This window comes from Rhinolophus ferrumequinum, chromosome 2 (genome assembly GCF_004115265.2).
Source record: "Rhinolophus ferrumequinum isolate MPI-CBG mRhiFer1 chromosome 2, mRhiFer1_v1.p, whole genome shotgun sequence".
Classification (NCBI taxonomy): Eukaryota; Metazoa; Chordata; class Mammalia; order Chiroptera; family Rhinolophidae; genus Rhinolophus; species Rhinolophus ferrumequinum.
Window position 1 is genome coordinate 106419070 of NC_046285.1, and position 27802 is coordinate 106446871.

At 50.1% G+C, this 27802-nt stretch overlaps 1 protein-coding gene and 1 long non-coding RNA gene across 5 annotated transcripts in view; both read left to right on the forward strand.

Moving 5' to 3' along the window:
• Positions 1–3906: 3906 nt before the first annotated feature.
• LOC117031336 (uncharacterized) lies at positions 3907–6575 on the forward strand. The gene is made up of 3 exons (XR_004424505.1): positions 3907–3948; positions 5012–5103; positions 6444–6575. It is a non-coding gene; the product is annotated as an uncharacterized LOC117031336 (long non-coding RNA).
• Positions 6576–16744: 10169 nt separating this feature from the next.
• Positions 16745–27802, forward strand: part of SLC37A1 (solute carrier family 37 member 1) — a 50585-nt gene continuing 39527 nt past the window's right edge. For 2 of the 4 annotated variants that reach the window (XR_004425342.1, XM_033131032.1), the window contains exons 1-2: positions 16745–16999; positions 21148–21373. Coding sequence is in view for 3 of the 4 variants with exons in the window: in XM_033131032.1 (XP_032986923.1) it covers positions 21318–21373 (56 nt within the window). In the remaining variant the exon portion in view is untranslated. Of the gene's footprint in view, positions 17000–17607; positions 17884–21147; positions 21374–27802 lie in introns of those variants that run through there. The other 2 variants (XM_033131017.1, XM_033131024.1) reach the window with 2 other exon arrangements.

Genomic DNA, 27802 nt, shown 5'->3' on the forward strand with positions numbered 1-27802 from the left:
CGCCCCGTCCAGGCCGTCTTACTCCCTCTGTAAATGCAGGCCACAGCCCCTAACTCAGCCCCTCTGCCTCCAGCATCTGGCCCTCTCAGCCTCCTCACACTCGTCATCTACTTAGTAACCCGGATGCAGCCTCTCATTGGCTGGCATTCAGCATCTCCCCGTTCCAGGCCCCAGACATCGTCTCAGCCTCAGGGCCACCATCCCTTCCTGTACTTGTTACATGCTTTACACAAAACCAAAGCACAGGCACTGCCCCCCGCTGTCCCACTTCTATGCCTGTGCCCGCGCCATACTCTCCCCCTGAAGTGCCTTCCTTGTTCCAGCTCTGCCTACCAAAAATAACAGCATTCTTCAAAGACTGCTAGCGGCCACTTCCCAAAAAAGCTCCAAAGTCCTAAGGGCGCCCTCAGGGAGGGAGAGGAGAATGGAACTTGGAGAAGAAGGAAGGACTTCAACTCGATGTATCATCTAGCCATCACCCATCTATCTCTATTTTAAAGGTCTGAGGATAACGACATGCAAATTTTAAATCTAAGGGGTGTATCTTATTAGTATACATTAACCACATTTCTATGTATGTGTAAGTTTTTACTCTGAGTATTTGTCACCTTCCTGCAGCTCCGATTGATCCTCCAAGTTAGATGGGCTGTCCGTCTCTTAACTCCCAGAGTTCCTTGCATCACCTTCATCACACACGAGACAAGTTCTGTCTCAGGTCATCTGGGTGGTTTTCTGATGTCTGTATACTCAGTAGCCATGCCTTCCTCATCTCTGTCTCCCCTACAGAACCCAGAAAAGTGTTTTCACACAGTATGCTGCTCAACCAAGCCAGCGAAATCCAGTCCATATGGGCCTTTACATCCCTAGTGAGATGGAAATATGGTTGAGGCCTTTCTTTCTTTATCTGTCTTTTTTGAAGGAATCTATTTTGTGTGTGGAAATAAATTAAAAAAAACATCCAAATGAGAACAAGCAATGACTGTCAGCCACCATGATTGCATTTGGCAGAGAGTCGCAGGCAGAAGGGCGGAAAGGCTTCTTAGTGGACAAAGGGACAGCTCTGGGTGAGCCCTGCTTGGAGGCTGTGTCCTGAAGAAGCTGTGGGCTGGTTAACTAGGGGGGGCGGGGCCTGTGTGATTGGTTAGTGTGCAAATTCAGCTTTCTCTGCTCCGTCCTAAGTTAGAACTTCAGACAAAAGTTAGAAAACTCTCAGTTATTAATCAGGTCCTGGCCACTGGACGCCGGTTGTTACAGGGTTATTGTTTGTTCCGGATCAGTTGGTGGAGATAGCAGACTGACTTCCTACAAGTCTGATTTACAGCAGGCTGGCTTTCTAGGATGGTTACTGGACATAACAGGTTGGTTTCCTGGATGCAGACTGTGCATCAGAGTTCTGTTTTTATATAGGTCTGGCCATCGTACATGTGTATATCCAATTTCTAGTGTGTTTGTGCAAGTTATAAAATTAAATCTAAATATTGTTTGGTGCTCTTAATTGCTTTTGAGATTTAATACCTTCAACAATAAGCATAACCCAATCGTTTTATTTCTTTAAATATAATATTTAAGTATTCAAAATAATTTATCTAAATGGAGGGAAAACAGGTCTTAAAGTCAACATTGATTGGTGAAAACAATACTCACCTAGAGCCAGAATGGCCAAGTTTTAATTCTGGGTCCCCAAGGCTTATTAGCTTTGGTCACCTCAGCAACCAAGAAGAAGCAGAGTTTGCCACCCCAAAATATGCCTGTTTGGGACATTGACTACAGTAACCTGGTTATTTTTAAGAAACAGAAGACACAGAAAGAAACTTTGATTCTCCCCCTTACCTCCCTAAAGGAATTCAAATAGACATACCTGTTTAAAGGAAGGGAGATCACTTTTGCATAATATAAATTAAATGTATCAGACAGAGGAACCTGTAAAGTCTGTTTGTGAGACTCCCCTCTGTGTCCCATTGTTTCTGGGTGGCCCGGCAAGAATTTGTGTACCAAATGTTTGCTCCTCCTTCTCTACCTGTGAATTGCCTACTCTCAGGTCCCATATTCTTAAGGAACCCCCGTATGTACATATGTAATAAATTTGGTTATTTTCTCCTGTTAATCTGTTTCATGTTAATTTGGTTATTAGACCAGCCAGAACTTAAAAGGGTAGAGAGAAAATTATTTTTCCTGCCCCATATAACTCACCTGCCTTCTGAGTCTGTTTCCTATTCTGTAAACTGGGTAGAGTAAGCCTTACCAATCTCAAAGAGCTTCCACAGGGATCAAGGACGATATTTTATTAATGTATTGTTATTTATTATGATTAACTATGAAGATATTACAAAGAAATCACATATCATTAATAGAAAGTTCCTCTCACACCCACTCCAAGGTTCATTGTTTGTTGTTGCTGAGGGAGATGGGGGAGTGGCTGAAAAACATAACAGAGTTTGATCCTGCTGGCGGCATTACGAGTGCCAAATCCACAAGGTGAATAAGCCACAGATCTTCCTGAACATGCGTACCATGCAGACTTTTCCCTCAGAAACAATTTCATAAAGGAAGGCTCAATCTTAACCAAATCTCAGGCCCAAACATATCACTTACTGAAGAAAGAAACAATTTACAAGCAAATTAACACACAAGACCTTATAATCATATTTTTTTATTGGTTGCAAAGATAAACAGACTATAAACACCAAAATTTAACAATTTTTCTTGTGGGGAAAAGTAAGGAGCTTGGAATAACGGATCATTATTTCCTTCTTTAAACTTGGCCTTTGCCACATTTACTATAATTGAGCATGTCTTTATATAATAAAACATGAAAAATATTTTAAATGTTAGAAATCTGGAACGGTAATCAAGAACACGCAAATAAATGTTAGCTTTTTGCATATAAAAGCGTCAGAAAAGTAACTTTCAAATTTGCTTTGAGAATGACAGTAACTAATGTTTGCTAAGTTTTGACTGGTTTGGTATGTTTTCCGAGTTTCGTATGAGTTACCTTACTAAATGCTCACAGTCATTTCCCCTTCGTACAGCTAAGGAAAGGGAGCCACAGGGCGATCATACAGCCAATGGAATTCAAACCAAGTCTTCTGACTCAAGAGCCATTACTATTCGTCACTGCACTGCCTGCGCCCAGATCGCTGACGTCAAGGAATAACTCCGGTTTGCTGGGAGTGGCCTTAAACCACCTACCAAGCCGGGAAGCTCTAGCTCAATAAGCCTGAGATGGAAAACACCAGAAAGAGGCTTACGCAAACCCTGTTCTGAACCACAGCAGTAGCAGCTGGGCGCCCTAGCCATAGCACTGGTGAATCCTAAAATTTACAATCCTTGTTATGGCCCATGTAAATCAGTCCTCGTTTGTCCCCAAAAACCCTTTCAGTGAATCTACCGTAAATTCACTACACTCCAGGTTTAGCAATCGTCCAAATAAAGCAAGACGGGGTCAACAAAAGGACCACGTCCCAGCCTCCCACAGCAGCAACTGGGCCAGATCCAAACGCCCCTTCCAGAAAGAGGCTGCGCCCCAGCTCCCAGCTCAGGTCAGCCACAGAGAACCCACTCTTTCCCTCTGAGAGATCTGGGGAGTCCCAGGAAGCCTTCATCAGGCCAAGTTGATTCCTTGCAGCTCCAGGCTGCCTGACCTCCTAACCCCTGGGTGACCCGGAAGTGCTTGGTAATCACAGAAGCAGAGCTTTCAAACTCTGAAGGCCCTCAAAACACTCGCTTAACTCATCTTCCTCTTTTCTTCCGGGGAATGAGAGGCAAAAAGGGGAGGATTTCACCAGAGGGGTTTCTTCCCCGGAAAAAAGGAGGAAATCCTCTCCTACCTCTTAAAAACCTTGCACTTCCCATCATCCCCCAGGAGGGATTTCCCATCATGCCCAGCTGGGCGCTCGCGCAGATGCCGCTGTCCCTGGAGAAGGGCTGGTCCAGGCGGCAAGGCCTCAGGTGAGTGGGGAGGGTGAGTGCCCCCGGTTCCGCCAAGGTCCGTTTCCCCAGTAAGAAATTATTTTCTTTCCTTTCTTAACTGTAAATAAGACCCACCTCCCTACCGACGCCTGTGACCCCCAGTACGAAAAGGGTAAAGAAACTCGGGCCTGGCTGGCCGTGGTGCGTCTGCGCAGAGGCCCTGGTGAGGGTGCCTTCTGCTTCTATGGTGGGATCCCCCGGGGTTTGGAGGTGCCCTGGAAGCCCGCCTGGGGTCCCCTCCCTATCTGCCACACCTTTATGACACGCCTCCAAGCTGCAGTCAGGGACAACCTGGCAGTTGCCATGGCGACTGGCTGAATGCCTGGGCCTGTTTCCTCTGCGCTTCCCAGGACAATGCAGAGAAAGGGCCTTTAAGAACTCAGGGAGATCAGACAAATGCAAACAGCGTGTTTGGTTTTGTTTTTTAAGTTTCTAGCAACTGCTCAGATAAAAAACAGGGACTTGCAACAAAATGAGTTCAGGCCCATCGTACCTATGGAAATTTGAGGTTGTTAAAATATTTGTATTCTTGCAAATTTAACTATTATGTATGCACATATAATAGGTGTATATATAGCTAGGTATCAAAAAGACAGGAATTGCAACTTCTTTCTTAAAAAGTTTTTAGGGTAAAGGGGGTCAAATATACGGTGATGGAAAGAGACTAAACTTTGGGTGGTGAGCACACAGTGCAGTATACAGGTTACGTGTTATAATATTGTACCCTTGAAACATATAATCTTATTAACCAATATCACCCCGATACATTTAATGAATTTTTGAAACAGAGTTTTTATGGCATCTAGTGGGTAGGAGTCAGAACCAGGGTTGGAATCCTAGTTCTGTTTATTTCTTTCTGAAGTCAATTTACCCATCTGTCAAATGGAAACCATAGTTAACTGGGGCGGTTGTGAGGTCTACATAAGATATTTATAATGAGCTTAGCCCAGCGCCTGGCGATTAGTAACTGTTAGCTATTACTAGTAATAATTGTACTGGTGTCACTCGCATGGTAAGCTAACCACCTTTTGTCTATCAATAGGTCTTTGGGGAACTTTGGACAACGGTTTTGACTCATTTTCAATCGTTATTTCTTCCTGAAGAGGATCAAGCTGCCAAAGATGGTTCAGCCAGGTAATTGTTTGTGACAATCAGAAGTTAGTCTGTGATGAACAGACGATGTTTAATGCTCGTGCAGTAAACATTAATACTAATATACATGAGGGTGGGAGGAGACTGAAGTTTCTAGACATATACAGACAGGCAGATTCTTAAGTGTAAGTATTTTAACTGTTCAAGGTTATGACTCTTAAAAAAATGGCAACCAACAAGGAGGAAATAACCAGATACACACACACACACACACGCACACACACCCCAACCTGAGATATTTGGCTTAATGGAAGGATTGAGAATGCTGTGCTCAAGAGAGAAAAACAAATTCTTTTCCACCCAGGAAGTGGGATTCTTTAGTGATGTATCACGCCAGTGGGGTGGGCTGGCCGATGGAGTCAGCCAGGGTGGAGGTGAGCTGTCAGGAAATTGGGCAGACTTGAATTTCGTGTTGGACAGCAACCCAAGGGTAGAAACCGTCTGTGGCTCACCTGTGCTCCTCTCCCCCACCACATAACACAGTGCCCAGCACATAGTAAGTGCTCAGTTAACGTGTGCTCATGAAATTGAATGCTAGATACTATTTATGCAACACGTAAAAAAGAAAAAAAGTGCGTGAATTTTTTATTCCTTTTTTCTTCTGGTTTACAATCTTGGTTTTTTTATTCTTCTTAAATCATTTTCCATTTTCCAGGGCTCTCTCAGTACATCAGCTAAATAACTACAACAGAGTGAGCTGTGTCCCTAGGTCATATACTAGGGGGCCTATGAGAAAATGAGGAAAAAAACTAAAGACCCGTTTGGGGTAAATTCAACATTAATCCATACTATTAAAAAAAATTACCCAAATTATGATGCCTGCTGGCTACATGTTACTTCCTCATCCTAAAACGGATGTCACTCTCCCCTCCTAGTGCACATGTAAGGTGGGTTCTGCTTTAACATTACAGGTGACCTTGCTATGGCCAGTGGTGGTGGTGGGAGACCGTAGTGCAAGGGGCTGCACCTTCCAGAAATGGACCAGGTTCTCCAAGGAAGGGACGGGAGGAGGCTGCAAGCTGACGTGTGCCCTCTTTTCTCAGAATAAGGCTCGCCCTGCCCAACTTGCAGGAAGGTCATGAGGATCAAATAAGATAATGAGGACGAAAATGGTCTGGAAATGCCAGATGCTATAGAAATGTACTGTATATATTTAACTTGGGTTTTTAAATCATGGTTATATAGTATTTGATGCATATGGCAGTGATATAGCAAAATAATGCAGTGCAACACCTGTGAGCCCACTCCCCGGAATAAAGACATGAATGACCGAATGGAGTGACAGTGAACTTCTGATGCATAGATCTCTGCCCTCATCTCAGGTCCCACTCGAGAGTGCAGTCATACAGATTGAGGTGGTGCTGGGCCGGAGCGGAGCACTAACTACGTCCCGCGTGGCCCTAGGACGGCTGCCGGCCCCGCTGGAGCCCAGTGAGGGACTCCACTGCTGCCTCAACTGCTGTAAGTCATTTTCTTCCTTGCTAACTTGATGGGCACAGCAGCGTCTCCTGGTGCCCTTACTTTGTATTTCCTTGATTATTTGCGAGGATAAGGGCCTTCCCCACCGAGGTTTATTCTTCATCTACATTCACTACTAGTTACTTAGATCCTTTTTCCTCAGGCACCCTCATCTCCCTGTACGTTGTTCCCGTTTTTCCCTCTGCTGAGCAAGTCTTCAACTCTGACACCTTCCCCGGGACCCCTGTCCTAACTGCTTCGGGCCCCTTCTTACCATCCCTCTGGTTGTGCTTCTGTCACACTCCTTGCACAGTTGTGACTTGTGTTTCCAGGTTAACCTCCCTAAGTGCCCCCAGGGCTTTGACCCCCACAGTCTAGCACAGAGTCTGACACTTAGTTGAGGCTCAGAGTACTAAAATTACTAAATGCCCTTGGCAAGTCGGGAAAATACAATAAAGTAGAAAGAAGAAAGTGAAGACTGGAAACCTCACCTCCCAGACACGGCCGCTGCTGGCATTTTGGTGTGAACCCTTCTAGGCTGTTCAAATGCATATATACTTGTACTTTGTTTTATTTGTCACTTGCCACGACCACATACCCTTCATTATGTGGTAAACATGTGAAAACTTCTTCAAACGTGTTTCAAAAGACTGAATAGTGTTTTACTTTAAAGATATACCAGAATTATCTTGACTCAAATCAAGGTTCGATAAAAGAGTGAATGGAAATGTTTAATACAGATTTGAAGCAGGGGGCGTTACTTAAGGATATTCTACTCCAGTATGTTATTAAGAAAACACTGTTTCAGGTGTCTTTGCTGGGTACCTCATTCAGCAGTACTCTGGGACGCCCACCAAAAGCCCTTCCTCAGCTCTGGCCCCTCCTCTTACGGCTCCGACATGCCTGCTTGTTTGTGCGTCTTTCTGTCCTCCCCAGGAGGATCGAGCTGCTAGGACAAGCCCTTAGTGGTTGTGGACCAACTGCAGCTGGCAGGAGAGCTCAGTGAATCGTTTCCCTCCCCCCTTCCTGACAGCCAGGAAGATTTTAAACCAGGTTGGTAGTGTTAGGTTTCCTGGGACTGGCACCCGTGCCATCTGAGCCCTGAGACCTGGCATGGAAAAGAACCAGGCTGGGATCTACTTGGGCCATGTCAGGCCCCTGGCAACCCGCTCCGGGCAATGTCAGAACTCATCAGCGTAGTGCCAGTTACTTATCGCACTGGGTACAGGGTCTCCGTGCAGGGAGCCTTAAAGTTCCCCCATTGAACGAGAATGGAAATGTAAAAACAGGCATTTATAAGCAAGGTCAGTTTGGTGAAAATAGTCTCACTTCACCAGTTCATTCCTTTGATTAGTTCCCTTAGTACAGCCAAATGATAGCTTGGCTATCATTGTCAGCTGCAGATAGCTCGGATTTTGTAGGCATATTTGGTTTAAAAACCTCTATTAACTTCCTGCCACCTAACCAAATCTTAACAGGATTTAGATTAGAGATGAGGGGGCAGGGAGTCAAACTCCATTTTTAGAAGGAAACGGCAAATCAACAAAATAAGCTGACGGAAAGGACTCTCTTACCCCAGCTCCCGACATGTCCTAGAATCGTTACGTGATCGGAATAATTTGCTGTGCTGCCCAGTAATTAGAGTCGCCCAGGCCTCTGTGCGCTGACTCACAGTTTGAAGGACGTTTGTGACTGGTCATTCGACAACAGAGACTTGTTGAGCATCTGCGCTGTGCCAGCTTGATTCCAGGTGATACGGGCTCACCAGAGCACAAAGCAGGTAGAACTCTCTGCCCTCGCAGAGGCCACATCCTGACACATTACCTCTTTCACCCTCACGTCAGCCCCAGGGAGGCACAGCAGGGAAACCAGTGCTCGGGAGAGTAAAGTGACATCCCAGGGTCCCCCACCAGTAAGTGTGGACTCAGGATTTGAATCCACATCTTCAGATTCCAGATCCCAGCCTTTCCTTCTAGACTGCTACGCACTGTGGACTCATGACTGGTGTTCAAAAAGGTGACTTCAAGGGACAGTAAAGAAAAAAATGCCATAGCCAATAAATCACATCTATTATTGAGTTACACAAGTCTAGTTTTAGAAAAGACTGAAAACAAATGGTTTCAACTATAGAAGTTAATCAGTTAGTGAACTAGAAAACATAGCTACTTGGCAGACCCCCGGGCCCAGCCTTCCTGTGGCCACAGTGAGTGCTGAGGTCATTAGGGGCCAGTGGCTTCGTGCACTGTCCGCGCCCTGGTGAGTACGGTGGATTCTGCTGCTTGGACAAAGAGCCTCACCATGCGAGGCCAGACCTGCGCAGACTCCCTGTCGGCTGAGAAAAGATGGGCACGGTGGTACTAAGCAAGACCACTAGGTTTGGTGAGGGAACATGAGCAGTGGCTGTTACTACCCACCAGGCTTGTTAGTCAGCATATCGTTTCGAATAAAAGTACCTTGTCTTCAGAAATCATCAGTACAGGCCCAAAGGGAGTCGTAAGTACAGCCCTCAACATAAGCCGTATACTTGACCAAACCACGCCTGGGCTGCAGAGTGTTGAGCCTTGCGGGAAACCTTGTAAAATTTCCCGTCATGCTTACCACATTTATCTGCCAAGCTCCACTGAGGGCGTGACTCCTTGGGTGATGGGTCAGCTTCTATTTCCACGTTCCTGACCTGGTAACTACCTGGAGGCTGAAAATGAAGGGGAATGTACAGCAGACGGACTCAGGCAACACATGAGCCCGGAGGGGAGCTCGCCTGGCGGGGATGTAAGTCCCAGTTCAGTGCCAGCCCCTCCAGCAGCCCACGGCCAATTGGCTCCAGTTCCCCCCAAAGGCACTGGGAGGGGGGACGTTTCTCAGGGACCTTACCCACGTACACAGGAAAGGCAAGAAAGATCTCTTCTAGGATCAGGGCGAAGGATCCAGAGCAAGGACATTGGCTCACCCTGTCTTCTGCAGGCAGTTTGCCAAGCCCACCCGTGTAAATGAGCCGTTTCCTCCATATGATTTCAGGACACTTGGAAAGGTGTCCCAGACTCAGGTATCGCAGGGTCTACAATCCTACCACCAACAAGCCATTGCCTAAGCTAAGCATAGCCTTCTCTTTTTTTACATTAATTTTTATTTTATTTGACAATGCACAGCTGTAGTTTAAAATCAAACAGTACTGAAAGACACAGCTCTGTCCCTTCGTTCCTCATCCTACAGCCCAGAGGCCACTGCCTTCCACTCTTGGCCTCCCCCCAACCCCCACCCCGGCACCCCTCCCTATTTCTAAAGACTGAGCAGGCTGACTTTCGGTGGGTTCAGACCCCTCGTTGTGGAGATGAGACCTAGCTCTCTGACACCCCCTCCCACTCCCTGACCCAGTGGGACCAAGGATGTAGCCAAGGGGACTCTCTAACCCTCTCTAACCATGTTCAAGGCCCCTTCCTGGGCCCTTCCCTTCCCCATCCAGGAGGGGAGCCCTTGGGGGAGACGCAGCTCTCGTACATGAGCCAGTCGGGCCTGGTGCAGCCTGAGCAGCTCCTCTCTGGGCTTCTGCAGGATCCGGCAGGCCCGCGCCTCACAACTGATGGGGCCCCAGCTTCCTGGCACATGGACTGCCTGGAACGTGGGCCACGCTTCACAGCGGGACGCCCTTCATTCTGTTGTTATCAGCAGCATTGAGCAGAGCTCTCCTGGCTTAGCAGTTAGTGCCCACACTGCTACAACTCTTGCTTTTCTATCCGCGGAGATAAAATTATCCACATTATGTAAACAGGTTCTGATTTCACCTTTCCTTATCTCTCAAATAATGGGTGATGCGTTTATGCTTTCCAAGCTTGAGGCATTTTCTCTGGCTCTGGGGCCCACGGTCCTCCAAGCTCCCGATAGGCAGGGCCTGCGCTTGCGCCTGCCTTGGCCTGGCTGGAGCTTCTGTCCTCTCCTGGACGGCCTCTTCGCCACACCTTGCGGTTTCCCTGGAGAGGCTGATCTCCTGGACAGACGTCCTTTTCAAAACTCTTATGTCTCATCGCAACCCTGGCTCCTAGCACAGGGCTTCTTTTGCACATAGAAGGTTCTAGCTCTTATTGCTTCTCTCACATGAATGAGCAAGCTTTCCAGTAGGTGTCACAGTTGCCTCTTTCTTAAGAGCAGGGAAAAGGAGTGAGTCTTCAATGCAAGTTGGGCGGATGGCAAAGCCTCCCTTCCGGTGAGTTCTGCCCACCTGTTTGTCCAGCACCCACTTGGGCTCCCAGACACTCACACACCGTCATACAGATCAGCGCCAATAGAAATTCACTCGTTTCCTTCCAGCTCATCGTCTGGCAACAGCTGCTGTCCTCTCGTTAGGGTTCCCAGTGGCTACCCTCAATCCTCCAGACTTCCGCAAACACCAGAGGTCACTTCCTCCCTCTTCACTTTCAGCGATGGTCTTCACCTTCTGTGACAACGGGAACACAGATGAGAGCTCTCAGCTGGGGCCTTCCGCCTCCAAAATGCCTCTGCCTACGCACTGTCCCTTCTCCATCCGCAGCTTGTTTCTCCACACGCGCTTTGGATCCCTTGTCTTTCTGCCTGTGAAGGGACATGTGTCCTTGAGTGAGAGCCCCTATCCTGTACCTACCGACTCCGTCGTCTCCTACTTCTTCAGGACCTGGCCTCCTAGGAAAGATGGCTGCTTCCAGGTCTGGGGCAGGAACTGGGTGAGATGAGCTCAGAATAGCTTGTCACACTAGAAAGCAGTGACACTCAAAGGTGCCAGGGTCGTGTCAGAAGGACTCCAGACCTTGAGAAGAGACTCCCACTGGCCAAAGGCAGGCAAGTGAGATTCAGTAAGAAGCGTACTCAGTGGGTCAGCGTACCAGCTGTGACTCAGTCCCCAGTGCATGTAACAAAACACACTCGTGACTTTTGAAGAATACTAGAAAACCAACTCATTTGGAAAAGTGACAAAGGAAGGCATTATTCCGAGTTTATGCTGCCTTTCCTGTACAAACTACCTCAGAGTTAACTAGATACATGACGAGGGGAAGTTTCTCGTTACAGAAGTGCGCTGATAAAGACAGAAGAGTGGAATTCGGCCATCACAGTTTCCCTTCTGTGAGTTCTGACTTCTAAAGAATCAGTGAACTTAGAGAAGGAACCTCAGCCCGCAGAACGAGATGCCCAGCTGCCGTGTGCCTGCCTCGAACCTACCAAATCTCATCAGGCCTCTACACCTCACTGCCAATTTCAGGAAGTGCTGCGGGCAAAAGACCGTTCAGACCACAGCGTGAAGGTGGAGTCTGCACCAGGCAGAGTGTAGGAAACAGACAAGTGACCTGCCTCCATGACAACTGCAACCAGCAGCTGGGGCAGAGAGAGACAGGCCGGGAAGTTTCCAGATGAGGAGACGTGTCAAACAACACACCTGTGGACTGTCACACCTGTGGATCCCCATTTAAAACAAACAAAAGCAAGAGCCAGAACACTTATAGGACAGTCCGGGAAGTGAGGACCCAGGCTGGACACTTGATGCTGTTACGGAATTGTTCTGGTTTGGCACAGCCATGATGATGGTTTTGTGGTTGTGTTTAAAACCATATCTTTTAGAGATACAGATAAAACTTTACAGAAGAGATACTATATCTGTCATGTGCTGCCAAATGATCCGGGGGCAGGAAGTGAAGTCAAAACCAAGAGGAAACAAAATCAGCCGTGTGTTGATAATTGATGCAGCTGGATTATGGGTACACGTGTTTCACTGCAGTGTTCTCTCAACTGCAGCATATGCTTGAAAATGTCCATGTTTTACAAATACCCTCCTCCTTCCCAAGTCCCTCTCCAGCTTTGGGCCCTCCTGTCTCTTCCCTTCCTGAAATGGTGGTCGGCTCCGTGCTGCCTCGTCTTCCTCACTCCCCACTCAGTCCTCACCCACAGCAGTCTGCCCGCCCACCCCACCCCCATGGAAGTGTCAGCCGTGAGCTGCTGGGTGAAGCCAGCAAACCTGGACATCTTCGCAGCATCTGACTCTGTGGACCGCTCTCTCCCCTTCTGGACACACTGCTTTCCTTGGGCTTCTTGGACAACACATTCTCCTGGCCTTTCCCACCAATCCATCCCTGGCTTCCAACCGCTCCTCCCTGCCTGGCCCTGAAGTGTTAGCACTCTGGGGTTCAGTCTAGTCTCCTGCCCAGGGAAGCTTCCTACTCCCTGGCTGTCAATTGCTGTCCATAGCAGGCCTCGCTCACTGGCCTAGGATTCTTTCAGACTCCAGACCACACATCCAGCCCGGTCAACAGCTCCACTGAGAGGTCCCCCAGGAACCCCACACTCAACAAGAGCAAGTAAAGTCCTCGCCTCAGCCCACCCCCCAGTCTGTTTGGCCTTTGCATGCTCCCTCTCTCCATGAAGACGCCTCCATCCACTTAGCTGCCCAAGCCGGACGCCTGGCAGTCATCCTGGCTCCTCCCTCTCCCTTGCCTCCTTTCTCTCACCTCCTAGACCTTTCTCCAGTCGGCGCTCCCCACTGCCGAAATCTCGGCTGTATTGTCCCCTCGTCCCCTCTGCGCCCTCACGTTACCTGCACCATCTCTGACACCAGTCTGGCCTGCGGCTTCTGTTGTGACAACATGCTGTGTCCCATCCCTACTGTGCCCTTGGCCAGTTCCTCGTATGCTCCTGAGATGTCACTTGCCGTGACCACCTAGCCTGGGTCAGGTGACACTCTCTTGCACCCCGTGTGCCCTCTGTTGTAACACGTAACACAGTGCTGGGCTTGCTGGCTACCTGTCTGCGGTCTTCACTTATGGGGAGGGCCACACCTGTCCTAGTGCCTCCTGGGGCCGCAGTGTGGCCCCTGGGCCTCCACCTGTCTTGGGTTGGGTCGGGGAGGGCAGGAGGAGAGGTGGGGTTGTTTACCCGCACCCCTTCCCTGCTGGGCTGTAATGTGGAGGCAGCTGCATTCCTACCAAAGCCCCTTCTGTCTAGCAGTGCCCTCTGCAGCCTGACGCTTAGGGTGCTGATGACTTAACAACTTCCTGGTGTTGCCAGCCTGGGGGTGCACTTTTGTTAATTTCCCTGCAGCCTGCTAAAACTTACGCAGTGGCCCTGTATTGGGTTAAATAGTGCCCCACCCCCAAAAGAAAACAACAAAAAAAAGCCATTTCCTTCCCAGAACTTGAGAATGTGACCATCTTTGGAAATAGGGTAGTTAGTTGCAGATGTAATTAGTGAAGTTGAAGGCTTCTGGAGTAGAGTGTACCCCAAGTCCACTGTGACTGTGTCCTCATGAGGGGGAGACATGGACACACAGACACACCGATGGAAGACGATGTGAAGACACAGGAAGAAGGCCACGTGATGACAGGCGGATTGGAGTGATGCACCTACAAGCCAACGAGCACCAAGGACTACCGGCAACACCAGTAGCCAAGGGAAGACTGGAGCAGGTTGTTCCCGGGGCCATCGGAGGGAGCGGGCCCTGCCAACTCCTTGAGCTCAGGTTTCTGGCCTCCTGACCCGTCAGTTGCCGGTGTTTTAAGCCACTGGTGTGAAGGCCTTTGAGAGAGCAGCCCTAGGAAATGAATATAGCACCTTCCTGACCCTCCCGTCAGCTTCCCCTTGAGTGGACCACCTGTTCCTGCCACCTGCCTCTTGCTCTGTGACCTCTGCAAAGGCAAGGCCCCTTGTTGACTCCGCGAGGCGTCAGGGCTGGCACAGCGCTGGCCTCTGTAGGCACCCAGTGAATACTTGTTGGATAAGAGTGCGCGTGCCTCTGATTTCATCTGTTCCTCTCTTACTGAAATAAAATCAAAACAAATTCAAAGCCAGCATGGAAGTTTGGGGTTGAAGCAGGGTCCCGCCCAGGCAGTGCGAGTCTGGGCATCTGGCCTCATCTCTCTGAGCCCTGGCCGGATCTGAGTCAGCGGCAGCCCAAGGACACACCTCCCTGGGCCTGGCATGCTTGGTGGTGATTTCAAGTACTGGATGTGAAGTTTAGCTGGATTGGAAATGCATTCGACTCTCACAAGAAATTTCAATCTTATATGTCAATGAAAGAAGAGGAAGGCTTGTTAGATTCTTTAAATATCATTTCAACTGTTGTAAAATGTGTTTGATTATAAAAAATGGCTTTAAAGTTATCATTAGTTGCAGGAACAAAGTGTCTCAATCTTGGCGTCCCAGTTGCCCCCTCTGGTCTGAACTTGTGTGCTATTGTTTCAAGCACAAAACTTTATGTGTTCATCAGAGCAATCACAGGTTTTCATTTCAGAATGTGAACTGTTTTATTTGGGAGTTTTACACAAATTTACTAGCTCCTCCAACACATTTTAAATGTTTATTACAATCATATAAAAGATTAATATAAAAATTAACATTTTATAAAAGATTAATATTTTTAAGCAAATATGATAAGTCCCCTCTGGTTTTCCCTAGGGTGCCATGCAAATATTATCGTTTTCTCCGTGAGAAAATGTGAAAAATGTTGGGATACCCTGTACTGTCACACCACATCCATTCATGCAGTTTGCAAACGTGGATCAGTGCCCTCGGAGTGGGCATGACCCCGAGAAGCCCTCCAACCCATGTCTAGGGGGCAGGAGATGGATTTAGAGATAACTAGTCCTAACTCATTGTGATATGTCAGGATCCAGAGGTGCCTGCAGCGCCCCGAAAATGCAGTGAAGACTGCCTGAGAGAACAGAGAAATAATTGACCTGGGCCCCCAAGTTTGAGCTCACCATGCCAGGCTGGGGTCAGGAGGACCAAAGCAGAAATACCAACGTAGGAGAAAGCACGCATCTTGGAAACCAGCAGCAATGGGCAGAAAGATGCACGGGTGGGTTAGGCCTTTAGAAGGGCAGTGAGAGACAGCCAGAGAGTGGGTTGCATGAGGGAGAGCTTGGAACTGGGGAGGCTGATGCCCCAGTTCAGTGAGAGAGGGGCCCTGAGCCGGTTCTGCAGAGTGCCCCAAAGGACAGGGGGTTGGGGGCCCGACTGGACTGCTTTGGGGCTCACCAGGAATGGAGCGTTAGGAAAGGGAGGAGAAGGAACCGGCAGACAGGAGGTCTGCAGAAAGAGACCACCCCAAAGGGAGAGAGAAGTCCAGAGGCCTGGACCAGCTCCCTTGCAGGAAGAGGGGACCCCGCAGGTGTCCTGTGGCTGCACATTAGGGCCACAGTGAGGCTGGCAGCTTTCCTTTCTGCATGGAGAACACTTCTCAAAAGCCTGAGAGGTGCACTTGATGCAACCCAATCCAGCAGACGGAAAAAGATACCAAGGTGTTCTGGAAACACAACAGCCCCCGTGGAAAACTGTGGGGCCTGGCAGGGAGGGGGCAGCCTTCTAAGGCTGGCGTGAGGGGAGTGCTGGGCAGCGTGGGGCATGGTGCCCGCCTGAGGCCCAGGGCTCTGTCCACACTGACCTCCCTGGGCATTTACAGCCCGGCCTTGGACTGGTTTTAGCCTTAGAATTGTGTAAAGCAGGGGCAGCCTTCCTTCTGGAATTTCATTTGTCAAATGTATTTTCTGCTTCATTTGGCTTTTCCTGAGAGGTGTTCTCCTGGGAGCTGGGCTCCTGGCTTGAGTTTGGATGCCTTGTGTCTACTGGGAGGGTTCTGCAGGTACTCCTAGGCGGGTCTCTAATCGGGCCTTTCTCACAGGCTGCCAGAGGTCAAATTTGGGCCAGAAGTGAGCGTGGGATTCAGAGAGCGATTGTCCCTGGTGAGGGCACCAGGGATGCTGGGTGACCGGGCCAAGTGACCGGGGCCAGGCTGGGCTTCCCCAGCACAGCCGTGTGAGCTGCGTGTGTCACGCATGCACACAGGTGTGATAAAAGATGGTTCAGCATAGCCTCGTGGTCCGCATTGTCACTTAACAGAATGCTAGTTTCCTGATTCTCACTCTTGAGACGGGTCGGTAGGAAGGGAGCTGAGGTGGCCAAGGCAGGCAGGCCCTCTTTAGCACTGGTCCTTCCTGAGGGACGCCTGGCTTTGTTCCTGTTGGTAAGACCTACCTCGAGGACAAAGGGCCGTTGGGGAGCTCCGGCTTGGCTTGTGCGGCTTGGCTTGCGGAGAACGTATCGGTAAATGCCGCCCGCCCGCTGGGCGGCAGGTGCAAGGCACAGGATGGCCGCGAAGAATCCTGAGCGGACCAATGACGGCGGCCCCAACAGCTGGCAGGCGGGCGGGCGGCGCCACTCCGCGCGGGGGCGCCCCCATGGCCGTTTGGGACCCTGGCGCGCTCCGGGGCCTGCGGGAGAACCGGGGAGCGGATGAGCTGCAAGGGGAGGGGCCGAGCCGCCCGCAGCCGCCGGGCCGGGCGCCCCGCGGCCTCAGGAAAGTGAAAGGGCCGCGGGGCCTCCGCGCCGCCCCAGGAAGTCGAGAGCAGGAAGCGCCCACGGAGGCCCGGCCACCGGGCCAGGCTGCGCTGCGGGGGCCTGGGAGGCACAGGTGAGACGCGGGGACGGGGACTGGCGCTGGGAAGTGGCGCAAGGACCCCTCCCCACCGCCCGCACCTGCGGGGAATCCGGACTCTGGTGGCGCAGCCTCGCGGCACCTGCCACCGTGGGCGACAGGCGGGGCCGCCCGCTGCCCGCGCTGGAGGGGTACAGCGCCCGTTCGGGCCGGGTCCCTGCGCCCTGCTCCCCCTTCGCCCGTCTTTGTTTTTGTCGTTGGCTGGGGCCAGGCGGTCTGGAGCTCCCCCAGCTTTAGGGAAGTCTTCCGAATGAAGGGTCTAGAGGAGTAGCGGACGCCCGGCCGGCGTCCGGTACCGGGTGGCACGGGCATTCCCAGGAAGTGGAGGCAGGGGAGCGGGGCTGGGCTGGCAGCCGCCCACCGGAGCCCCGGGCAGGGACGAGCTGAGCTGTCCTGCCAGGTCCCCTCCCCACCCACCCCGCCCAGGGTGACAGCCGGGGGTCTAGGGATCCCGCAGGAGGAGACCGGCGCATTGTCCGCCCGTGATGTGGCTGTGGGCATGCCCGCCGGGTCCACCTCCTCCGCGGATCAGTCGCTGGGGAGGAGCCAGCGCAAAAAGGCACCCGGGGGGCTGGCACGTCAGCACCCGGGCCTTCGGGTTGTTTGTCTGTTGAGCAGCTGGTTCCGGAGCCGTTGAGCCTCCCAGCTAGCGCGGGCCATGCCCGTGACCTGACGTATTTGTAGGGCTTAAAGCCCAGGAAAGTCCACCAGTCGCCGCCACCACCTTTGGGCTCATTTTACTTCTAGCTGCCATCATCCTGCCCTCCCAGCTTCTTGCTGCTTATGCTGGTGACCGCGGTGAACCATCAGGATTTGCATTTGAACGGAGCGCACTGGAGAGCCCCTTACCCCACCCCCAGGTTTGAATTTCTAAAGGTGGAATCCTAAGGCAACCTTTCCTTTAGTCTCCCAGAGCTCACTGCCCGGAAAGTGCCCGCCTGCCCTTGAACTTAAATAGTGTGAGGTGGTTTGAAAACGTGGGAAACTAGCTTAGATTTCCGCCCCCCCCCCCCCCCAGCTCCGGCATTAACCTCTGAGATCAAGCTTGAAGTCCTGGCCTCCAGCCCCCAAGTTTCCCCCGCACTGTGTTCGAACTGCATCGGCAGGTGCTGGTTGGCGCAGCCCACCTCTGAGGTCCTGGTTGGTGGTGGTGCAGACGGAGGACTCCGTTTCGTATTGAAGCCAAGGGGAAGAGAGAGTGGCCTCTGGCATTCATCTTAAATATTGAATAGAGCCTTCAAAGCACTAGCCATAGAAAGCGGGTGTGTTTGTTTCCTGGCAAGGAAGTGTTTCCTCTTTCTCAGAAGACATGCGTTTCCCACCCACCTTTGCCTTGAAATAAGATCCACTTTTAAAACTTGGTCTTTAAGTAGATGATTTAAAATATGCCTGGGGCTGCTTTGATTATTTACAGCAGTGCTTTAGTTGTGGAAAGGCCCTTTCGATAATACTCTGGCCATTACTTACTTTTGAGTCTGATTATTTTTGTCTCTGAAGAGTATGCGGAACTTTCTAGGCTGCACAGATCACCAGTGTGGAGTCGGAGGGTGGGGCTCGAGAATGCATATTTCCCTCGGGTCATTCTGTACTGGGTGACTAGGTTGGGCTGTTGCAGAAGGCTCTCTTAGAGATGGTCTGAGTGGCTGGTTCCCAAGGCGCTCTGACAGTAGAATGAAACCGGATATTCTGACACTTTTCCCTATAGGTTCCAGGGGTGCCTATTAACACACATTTTTTAAAAAAGTATATCTTCTTATGTACTTGGGCTGTGTGCCCCAAACAGGGTTTAAACCACATGATTTGCTCCAGTTCTGCTGCCGTGTGTGGTGGGGGTGAGCCGGAGGAGAGGACAGAGGGAAACTGGACGAACCTGAATTGTCCCCGCAGCAGTCCGCTTGCCAGGGGCCAGCCACTGACCTCATTGTTCTGCCCAGAAGTGAGCATGTGCCTCTCCCAGGGTGGCCGTGGGCTCACGCGAGGGCACGGAGTCCTCCCCGAGGACCTCAGAGGTCTGCACCAGCTCTCACGGGATGGTTTCCAAAGCACGGCCCTGGCTTTGCAGGGGGAGGCCTCATTACAGTGAGCTCCGAACATCCCACGTGTAAGATCACGATCTGTGCACGTCTTAATTGTACTTTGAGAATTTATAGCACTTGCTCTCACCTGTTTCACAGGCAGAAGAGCCCACGCTGTTTTAGAAGGAAATCGAGTTTTCTTTCCTGCTGATTTTCCAGTGCCTTCTGGATTTCTGCTGTTGTTTCGGGTTTTGCCAGAATGGAATTGAGGTTGATTGATGGATTCCTTAGATGGCAGTGGACTATTTCCAGACAAGCTGAGAGAAGCAGTGTGTTTACTCAGGATGATGTTGCATTCTGGCCTTCCATTGTAAAAGTTAAACCAAATCCTTTACTCTGAGGTCATCGTCACAGACGTGTTTCTTAAAGTATATTTAAGCCCAAACAGAAGTCCACTCATTTTGAGCAGAACTTTACTAACATTTTTTAAATGTAGAGATTTGAGCAAAAACGATTTTGAAAAATTGTGGAAATTCGTTCCCCACGTTTCTTGAGCGCTTGCTGTGTGCTGGGTTCTGAACCAGGGGATGGGACGCGGCCGTCCCCTGCAGTCCCTTCCTCCTGAATTTACCGTGAGAACAACACCAGCGGCTGTGTACTGACCCTCTGCTAAGTGCCAGGCTGCTGCTGAGGGCTTTCCTCGGGTTCTCATTTCCTCCTATAACAGCCCCAAAACGTAGGTGTCGTCCTCCCTGTTTTTAGCTGCAGAAGATGAGGGAGCCCAAGGTCAGCTGTGGGGCCAGGTGACACTCCAGGTGGAATGAGTAGCTGAGGCTGTGTAATGTAGTGAAGGCCCTGGTGGGGTCTGGGGCCAAGCTGGTGGGGATAGAGATGAAGCTCCGGCTGGAGCAGAGGGGGCTTCTCCACTGCCTCCCTGAGACAAGATGGAGGGGTGAGGGTTTCTGGGGCCAGCGCTCACCAAAGATTTTTAATTTTTTTCCAAAAGTGGTATAAAGAAAAGTCATTGAAACAGCTCCCTCTGGAGGGAGGGCAGGAATGACGTGGGGGAGGGAATCCATTCTAACTGGGAAGACATGGGCACTTGTGAAGAGAGTTTCAGCCCTCTACATCTGAACTATTTGCTGCGACGTCTGTTATCTCAAGGAAGTTGTTTGAAGACATTAAATAAATGTCAGCTTCTTAAATCAAGATTAATGTTTACTCAAAAGTAGCTTTCTTTTTAAAAAGTGTATAACCTGTGAATTTTAAATAAGCATGAGACAGGACAATCCACGGTCCTTATACACTGGGAACTGTCTTATTTAACTCATTGGTCCAAAAGATTCCTGCTACCACGTGGAGAAGAACAACTGAAAAATAAGACAAGCCGTGAGGTCGGCCGTGGGGCAGGAAAGCAGGCCGGTGTGCCAGGCCCCTTGCGGCGCTCAGGCCTCCCTGCCGATTCTTTCCTGTCTTGCTCTGCCTGCAGCCCTGACTTCGGAATGGGGTCATTTCCCGTGGCCTCTGAAGTGAGCACAGGAGATGAGAAATGAAGAGGCAGATAGGAGCCGAAGTTCATTCCCACAGCGTTCGATGCGTTTCAGTTCAGTTGCATAGCCACAGTTACATGATTGATTTGATGAGCTGCCATCTGGTCCAGGCCTACACTCCTCTCTGTTACGGTGGCTCCAATGTGGCCTGGTTCACATGGGTGGACTCGAACACGGCCGGAGTCCTGGCTGCTTTGGTTGAGCACATGCTGTGAGCACTGGGCACGTAGTCGTGCTTCGTGTGAATGTGTTAGTTCAGCAGTGTTGTAGGCAAGGACCATGCTTCCTCAGTGGACGCCTTCCAGATGGACAGGAGCTCAGGGGCTCTTTTTTACCTCATCAGAACATCCTGTGAAAATCATTTCAGGGCTCTTTGAACGGATGCCCCCAGGGCAGACGCTCTCCTGCCACCTTGAGCCCCTCTGGGTGGGTGACCCTGTCGTCAGGGAAGGCTTTGATCTGGGCTGGGTAGCAGCCATGCAGGGAGTTATTTCTGCCAGGGACTCCACGGGGCCATTATCAGAATACCTGAATTCTCAACTCCTCCTTTTCCTTATAGAGAGCTGAGCCTCTGCCGGAAGGAAGAGAGGACTCCCGCTAGACCTAAGAGGACGTCTCGCTTTCCAGGCCGTGTGAGTTCAGGGGCAACAGAGGACCACTTGGAACCAGATTGAACAGCCTCTTTATGAAGCACGGATTCCGTGACTGGAGCCCACGGTCTGTGTGTAAATGGCTCCACTCCCCACCGGCATCCGCTTCCTCGTCTCATTCTCCCGGGACCAGTGGTAAGTCCCAGCGACTCTGGTCTCCGGGTGGTGCCACGTATAGGTGGGGACCACCGGGTGGCCAGCTGTCTTCCCGGCTTCACTGTAAAACACACGTGGATACTGGCCTCCCCGTAACTGTTGGCTTGCTTGTTGGAAGCTGTGACCAGGAACACTGCTGAGTTGCCCTCTGTCTTTGGTTCTGGCGGTGACAGATAGCGTTTGGACCCTTCCTGGTCTTCAGTGGTTTCTGTATAATCATGCTTCCCACCAAGAAATGACTGCTAACTACCGGCAGGATTATAAAATAGCTGTGGGTAAAATAAGTATATTCACTCTGAGCTCCAATGAGGGGCCTGACTGGGGCAGATCTTTCAGAGAGGAAATGAAATACTCAGAGCAGAGCAGCACTCTGTTCCTGAGCAGCTCTGAGGTTCCTGCTCACATTGCTCGTTAGTCCTATGCTTCTGAGCAGAAGCAGGTGGCGAGGGCAGAGTCTGGAGCCCAGCTCTCTGGCCTCTAACCCACACTCTCAGTGGTTTCTCTCCTTTGCTGATCTCGGTGGGGAAGGAAAAAGTTTTCCTCTACGCTCTTAGGTTCAGTAATTGGGGCATGCAAATTAAACTGATCGCATATGTATGGAAGCTCACAGAAAAATGTGACTCAAAGGGGCTGTTAGAATTTGGGGCTTAGAGACCCTCTTAATGGAGTGGGGGGACTTGTGGGAAAACAGATGACTTTTTAGAAAAGTAGGTGGGCCCTTAGGGGAATAGATGGGAGATATGATAGTGTCGTGACAGTGTCTGTTTAGGTGCGGTGGGGACAATTCTCATTTCCAATAAGAAGAGTCCATCTCCCCTCATCACTCCCAGGAAGAGAGTTACAACAACTGAGTTCTTTCGGGAGGCTCTGCTTTTGGGCAGAAAAGAGATTTCAGGAACTCAAATACTTTCTGCTCAAAATAATTTTTATGCCATAGTGGCCTTTCCGGACCCTGTCATCTCCATCACGACAACCCACTTGTGGCCTCCACACCTTTGCAGCCTGTCGGGCCCCTGCTGGTTGGTGGAGCCCCCACCAGGTCTCAGGTGTGACCTCAGACTTCTCCTTCTTTCCAGAGCACTCCCTCGTTCATTCATTTCAGGTCTACTGCTAATCTAGCCACAAGTGTTTAAACACTTACCTTGTGTTTTGGGGGTGTTTAGCTTCTTTATTTTGATATAATTTTAAAACACAGAAGAAAATTATAAGAATGCCACACAGAACTATGTATCACAAAGTCTTTTTTTTAAGGTTGAGACCTACAAAGGTAGAGCACTGCTTCTCAAACTTCATTGTGTGTGAATCACCCCAAGAACTTGTTAAAATGCAGATTCTGACTCAGTAGTTTGGGCGGGCGCCTGAGCGTCTGCATTTCCCAGGTGATGCGTGCTGTCAGTGCATTGACCACACTCTGGGAGGCCAGGCTACAGAGTGTTTTGCTTAATTCTGTTCCATCTCTGCCTCCAACTTGCTCTTTGGCCTTTAAGAATTATATAACCTTTCTTAGCTGTGAGAGAAGAGATTGGCTTTAACATTCCTGCAAAGTTTGTTTTTCTGTCCAGCGCACCTGCCTGTTTCTAGCAGCACTTTGATTTCCGTTTGGGAACTGACTTCCCTCCTTTGGGTGCAGTTGGGACAAGGAGGTGAGTCTCAGGACTTCCCGTCCCCTGATGGCGGCCGACGGAAGGCCTCGAGGTCCATTCCCTTGAGCTTCCTGGAACAGCGCAGGCCCCGCAGGAGGCAGGATGGGACCTCAGGCCATTTACTGGTGTCTCCTGGGACTTTGCATCTTGAGTAGAGTGGGCCTAGGGCAGAGGGACTGTTAAAATGCACCTAGTCTTGCTGTGGGGCCTGGGCTCACCTGGCCGACAGCTTGTTGTCATTGTGCCTCATTGGCTTCTCCGTGTGTGTGAGTGTGTGTGAGTGTGTGTGTGTGTGTGTGTGTGTGTACACATTTGTTTTTCCTGAACCATTTGAGAGTATGTTGCTGATCTCATGCCCTTTTATTTCTAAATACTTCAGTGTGCAGTTCCTGTGAATAAGATGTTCTCATATAACTACACACAAAGATGAAAGTCAAGAAATTTAACACTGATCCAATGCTATTATCTAATCCATAGTCCATGTTCAGAACTGTGTCAGATGTCCAATGGGTGGTAGCTTTTCCCTGACCCAGGACCCAGTCCAAGATCAGATGTTGCACTTAGTTGTCCTGTGGGTTAGTCTCCTTTCACCTGGAAATGTTTCTTGGCCTTTCTTTGTCTTTTCTGACCTTGACGTTTTTGAAGGGCATAAGCCATTTTTTTATAGACTGTCTTTTGTTTTGGGGGTGTCTAGTATTTCCTTGTCATTTGATTCTGATTGTGCATTTTTGTCAGGAATATCACAGAAGGGAGACCGCTTCTCACTGATGGTGCAGGAGTTATAAATATGGGGGTGGGGCTGAATGGACCATGTGGTATTGGAGTGGAACTAAAGATATCAAGGACTGAAGGGCAAGAGGGGGAAAGAGGTATATATAGTTTTGTGTGGTATGTGACGTGTGTGTATGTTGTATGTGCGTGTGTGCGTGTGTGTGCGTGTGTAAAATGCTCCATCCCTACCCACCAAGAGGTCCTGGGAGCAACGACCCCCCTCCGCCGTGAGCACCCCTGTGCCGGTCAGGACATCCTCGTTCTGTTTCTCGCTGAACAAACCTGGCATCTTCAGAGCCTGGGCTGATGTCAGCACCAGGGCAGGGAAAGTAGGAGGAGCCTGGGACATCTTGTGCCAGAAAATAAGGATGTGCTGCAAAATGAGGGCTTCTCACTGGCCAAACCTGAGGTGATGGGAGATTTAAAATAAGCGATACCAGTAATGGATCATAGCCTGCTGGATAAACAGAACCAAGTGAGTCCCTGCGGCTGTAACTCAGTACGTGCCTGAGCAGGAGACCGGAGACAGCCCAGCTCCTCCCACAGCAGAGCACCAGGTCGCCATCCTGTCACCATCAGCAGTGCCGCGTCATCAGGGGACACACACTTGGGGGAAAGTGGGAGGAACCGGTTCCCTACGTCATCTCAGCGTTCCCAGCAGTTCCCAGCAGTTCCCAGCAGTTCCTGATAGAGCAGGCTTCCTGGGGGGTGATGGGGAGGTAACCCCTCAGCAGGGTGCCTCCCCTGGGACTCACATGGCAGCCACGTGGTGTCGTCGTCTCTGAGCTAAGGCTGTCTTTGGACTAACTTCTGTGCCAGCTCATACTGCTCAGAAACTGCCACCTAAAGCCTGTGTGTTTTCCTGATTCACGTGTGACAGAGATAAACAGCGCTCAAATGAGGAAACATTCTGCACGAGTCTCAGCTCGGAGCAGCTGCTGCTCACCTGGTAACATGTCACACTTGCGACCATTTCCGAGGAGGCCTCCAAGGTGCACACTGCCCCATGCCGTCGTTGCCGAGATAGAAACGTGGGCTTAGCCCAGACGCTGCTGCTGTAGTGTGTATTGGTAGATGAAACAATGCAACGGGTAGACAGAACTGCCCAAAGGAAGTGGAACACTGACGAGGGAAAGGATTGGAAAATTCATTTTTAATTGTGTTTGTGTAGTATTCAGAAGCCTAAATGTTACACAAAACACCTCAAGTAGTGGGTTCTATTAGTTTGCTAGGGCTGCTGTAACAAAGTCTGTGCGTGTGTGAGCAGGAACTGATTCTGACTGTTGGGGACGCCGGAAGTCTGCGGTGGAGGTGTGGTAGGGCCGGCTCCCACTGGGGGCTCCGGGGAAAGGCGCCTCCTCGCCTTCGCAGCCTCTGTCGTCACATGGCCTTCCTCCCTGTCTGTCCCTGTGTCTTCACGTGGTCTTTATGAGGGCATCAGTCCCTGGATTTAGGATCTCATTGGATTTGAGGTCATGCATGAGTGAAGTAGGACCTCAGCTGCCCTGGTCCCATCTGCAAGAGTTGGTCTAAATAAGGTCACATTCTGAGAATCTGAGACAGCTGTGAATTTGGGAGGACAGTATTCTGCCCATAGGAGATGGATAAAAGGACATAACACCGTCTGAAATCCTTGCATCATAAGTGATAAAGGAAGGAAGAAAAGGAGAAGAGAATCACAAAATAGGCAGAGGACTTAGGGAAGGTCATTTAGGACGTTAGAGCCCTGACCCAGGATAATCCCGCGGAAGTAAAAAGGTTCTTAGACGATCCTGGCAACCTGTGGGCAGTTACCTTCCCCAGAGGGGGGATGCATCAGCGTATTCCACTTCCGCACAAAACCGAGCTGACAATTCAGTGCAGCCCAGAAACGTGTTGTACCCTCTGTGGCCCACAGCGCTCAGGGGACACCCCCCAGCCAGGCAGTCCTGGGACCACCTGTGCCCACTGGGGAGCACCACTGCCCAACTGCTGGATAGAGGAGGGGGCCAGGCTGGGAGGGGGCCGGCCGGGGAGGGGGCGGAGACCCCGGGATGGCCACTAGATTCTGATAACCTGGACAGCCTCGAGCATCTAAGAAGGCAGGTAAGTTAGGGCCCCGGGGCTCTGCAGACATTGTCTATGGAGAGTTATGTATTTCTGGGTTATTTATTCTATTTTATAAATGCTAATATATTTAATAAAAATAGAATATTTACAGAGTGGTCTATTTATGTGTGGGTACAGAGTAGAGAGCAGAACCAAGGCCCATTTAAGCAGAGCTACGTTCTCAAAATCCTTCTTAGCTGGGTGATTGCGACATTCAGATCCTCCTGGTCGATCGCACACCTGTCAGAGGTGGTATGTGGCTTTCTCGAGGGCTCCGCCTGCTCTTCAGCTGATTTGGGAGCTGGGGGGGGTCACTCAGTCTGAGAACTTTTTCAAAATACTCCCTTATGGAGATTGGAAAAGGGGGCCCTGTACCTACTGGGGGCAGTCAGGGCCCCCCACAGACTGCACTCGCCCTAGTAATTTACGTCCAGTGAGGAGGTGAGTGACCAGCGAATCTCCCTGTGGGCTGGGAGTTTGGGTATTGCGGGCTCACAGCGTTCCAGTGGCCTAGAAGCTTCCTGTGCTGGCAACTTACGGCACGTAGGAGCAGTGGGTGGGTAACAGAGCTTCTGTTCTCCACCTGACAGTTTTCAGAAACACCAGGACAAAGGCTGGACTTCATAACAAACCCACGGTACCTGCGTGACCTTTCTTGTTTGGCATAAATTACAGACTTGTTTTTCTATGGGTTCACTTTTTTCCTATCTGGTCTTTGGCAGCTTGGAAAACAAAGAGTCCTAGAAAGGTGTGTGTCTCCTTGATGAAGAGGAGAGCATGGGGGCATTTCTTTAGTCGTTTCCCACATATGTATTGAGTGCCTGGCAAGTCGGTTGGTGTTTTCCTTTCCCTAAGGCACGGTTATCCTGGTGGTTGGCTGTAGCCCCGTGGTCCCACCACCCCTTTTTTCCCCACCTCAAATAGCATCTTGATTTTTTTTTTAAATCTGGAAATATTTGTTTGACCACTAATGTCCAGAGAAATAGGCCACACCCCTGGGATTCTTTGTGTTACTCATGGAAGGCTGCCCTTGAAGAGGAAACCACAACATTGAAAATGTAGAGGTGAGACTGGAGGACGGTCCCAGTGTCACCGAGGGCCCCCGGGGACATGCGCCAGCCTTTCTCTGTTCTAACCAGCTGCCTCTGCCTTGGGGAATTACCACTGGAGCCACCACTCAGCTTCAAAGCCAAAGGTCTTTTCAGGATGAGGGGCTGGGGCTCCCCACACAGAGGACCGCCTTTCTAGTGGGAGCCCTTATCTTCATCTCTTGCCAAATACTTTTTCCTCCTGACCTATTTTCTTCCCCTAAGAAATGTCTCTATAGCGTGGTTCAAACTTCTAGACTGGAACGAACTTTTATCTTCTTATTAAAGTATCTTCTTTCCTTTAGACTCCCACATATTTCAGCACTTCCCCCTTAAACTGCTTTTCTCATAAGCCAGAAAGAGCAGCTGGGCTTTGGGCCAGTATTTTTATTCATCGGCCTTATTCATAGCTTATCGGCATCACTGAGTTTTCCTCACAGAGGTCAGTGAGGTATTTATGCTTCTTCCTTGCTTGTGTCCTTCTGAAAAGTTACATAGAAGCTGAAGAGTAAAAAATAAATACATCTTACATGCCCAGGATAGCAGGCTTACAAGAAACTTGCCCTTCATTTTGTTTCAAACTAAATCTTCCTTTTCGTGTGCCTTGTAAACATGTACTCATCTGCTGAGTCCCAGATTTCTCTTTGATTATAATTTTTTTTAATGAATGTTTAAGTAGTTTCGATTTGGACAGCAAAAGTGGCAAGTTTTTTTAATGTACTATTGTAGCAATATTATAAATAGGATTGATAATTGATATAGGACTGAATGAATAATACGCAGCATAAGGTAATTTAAGAATACAGTCGTATTCTTCA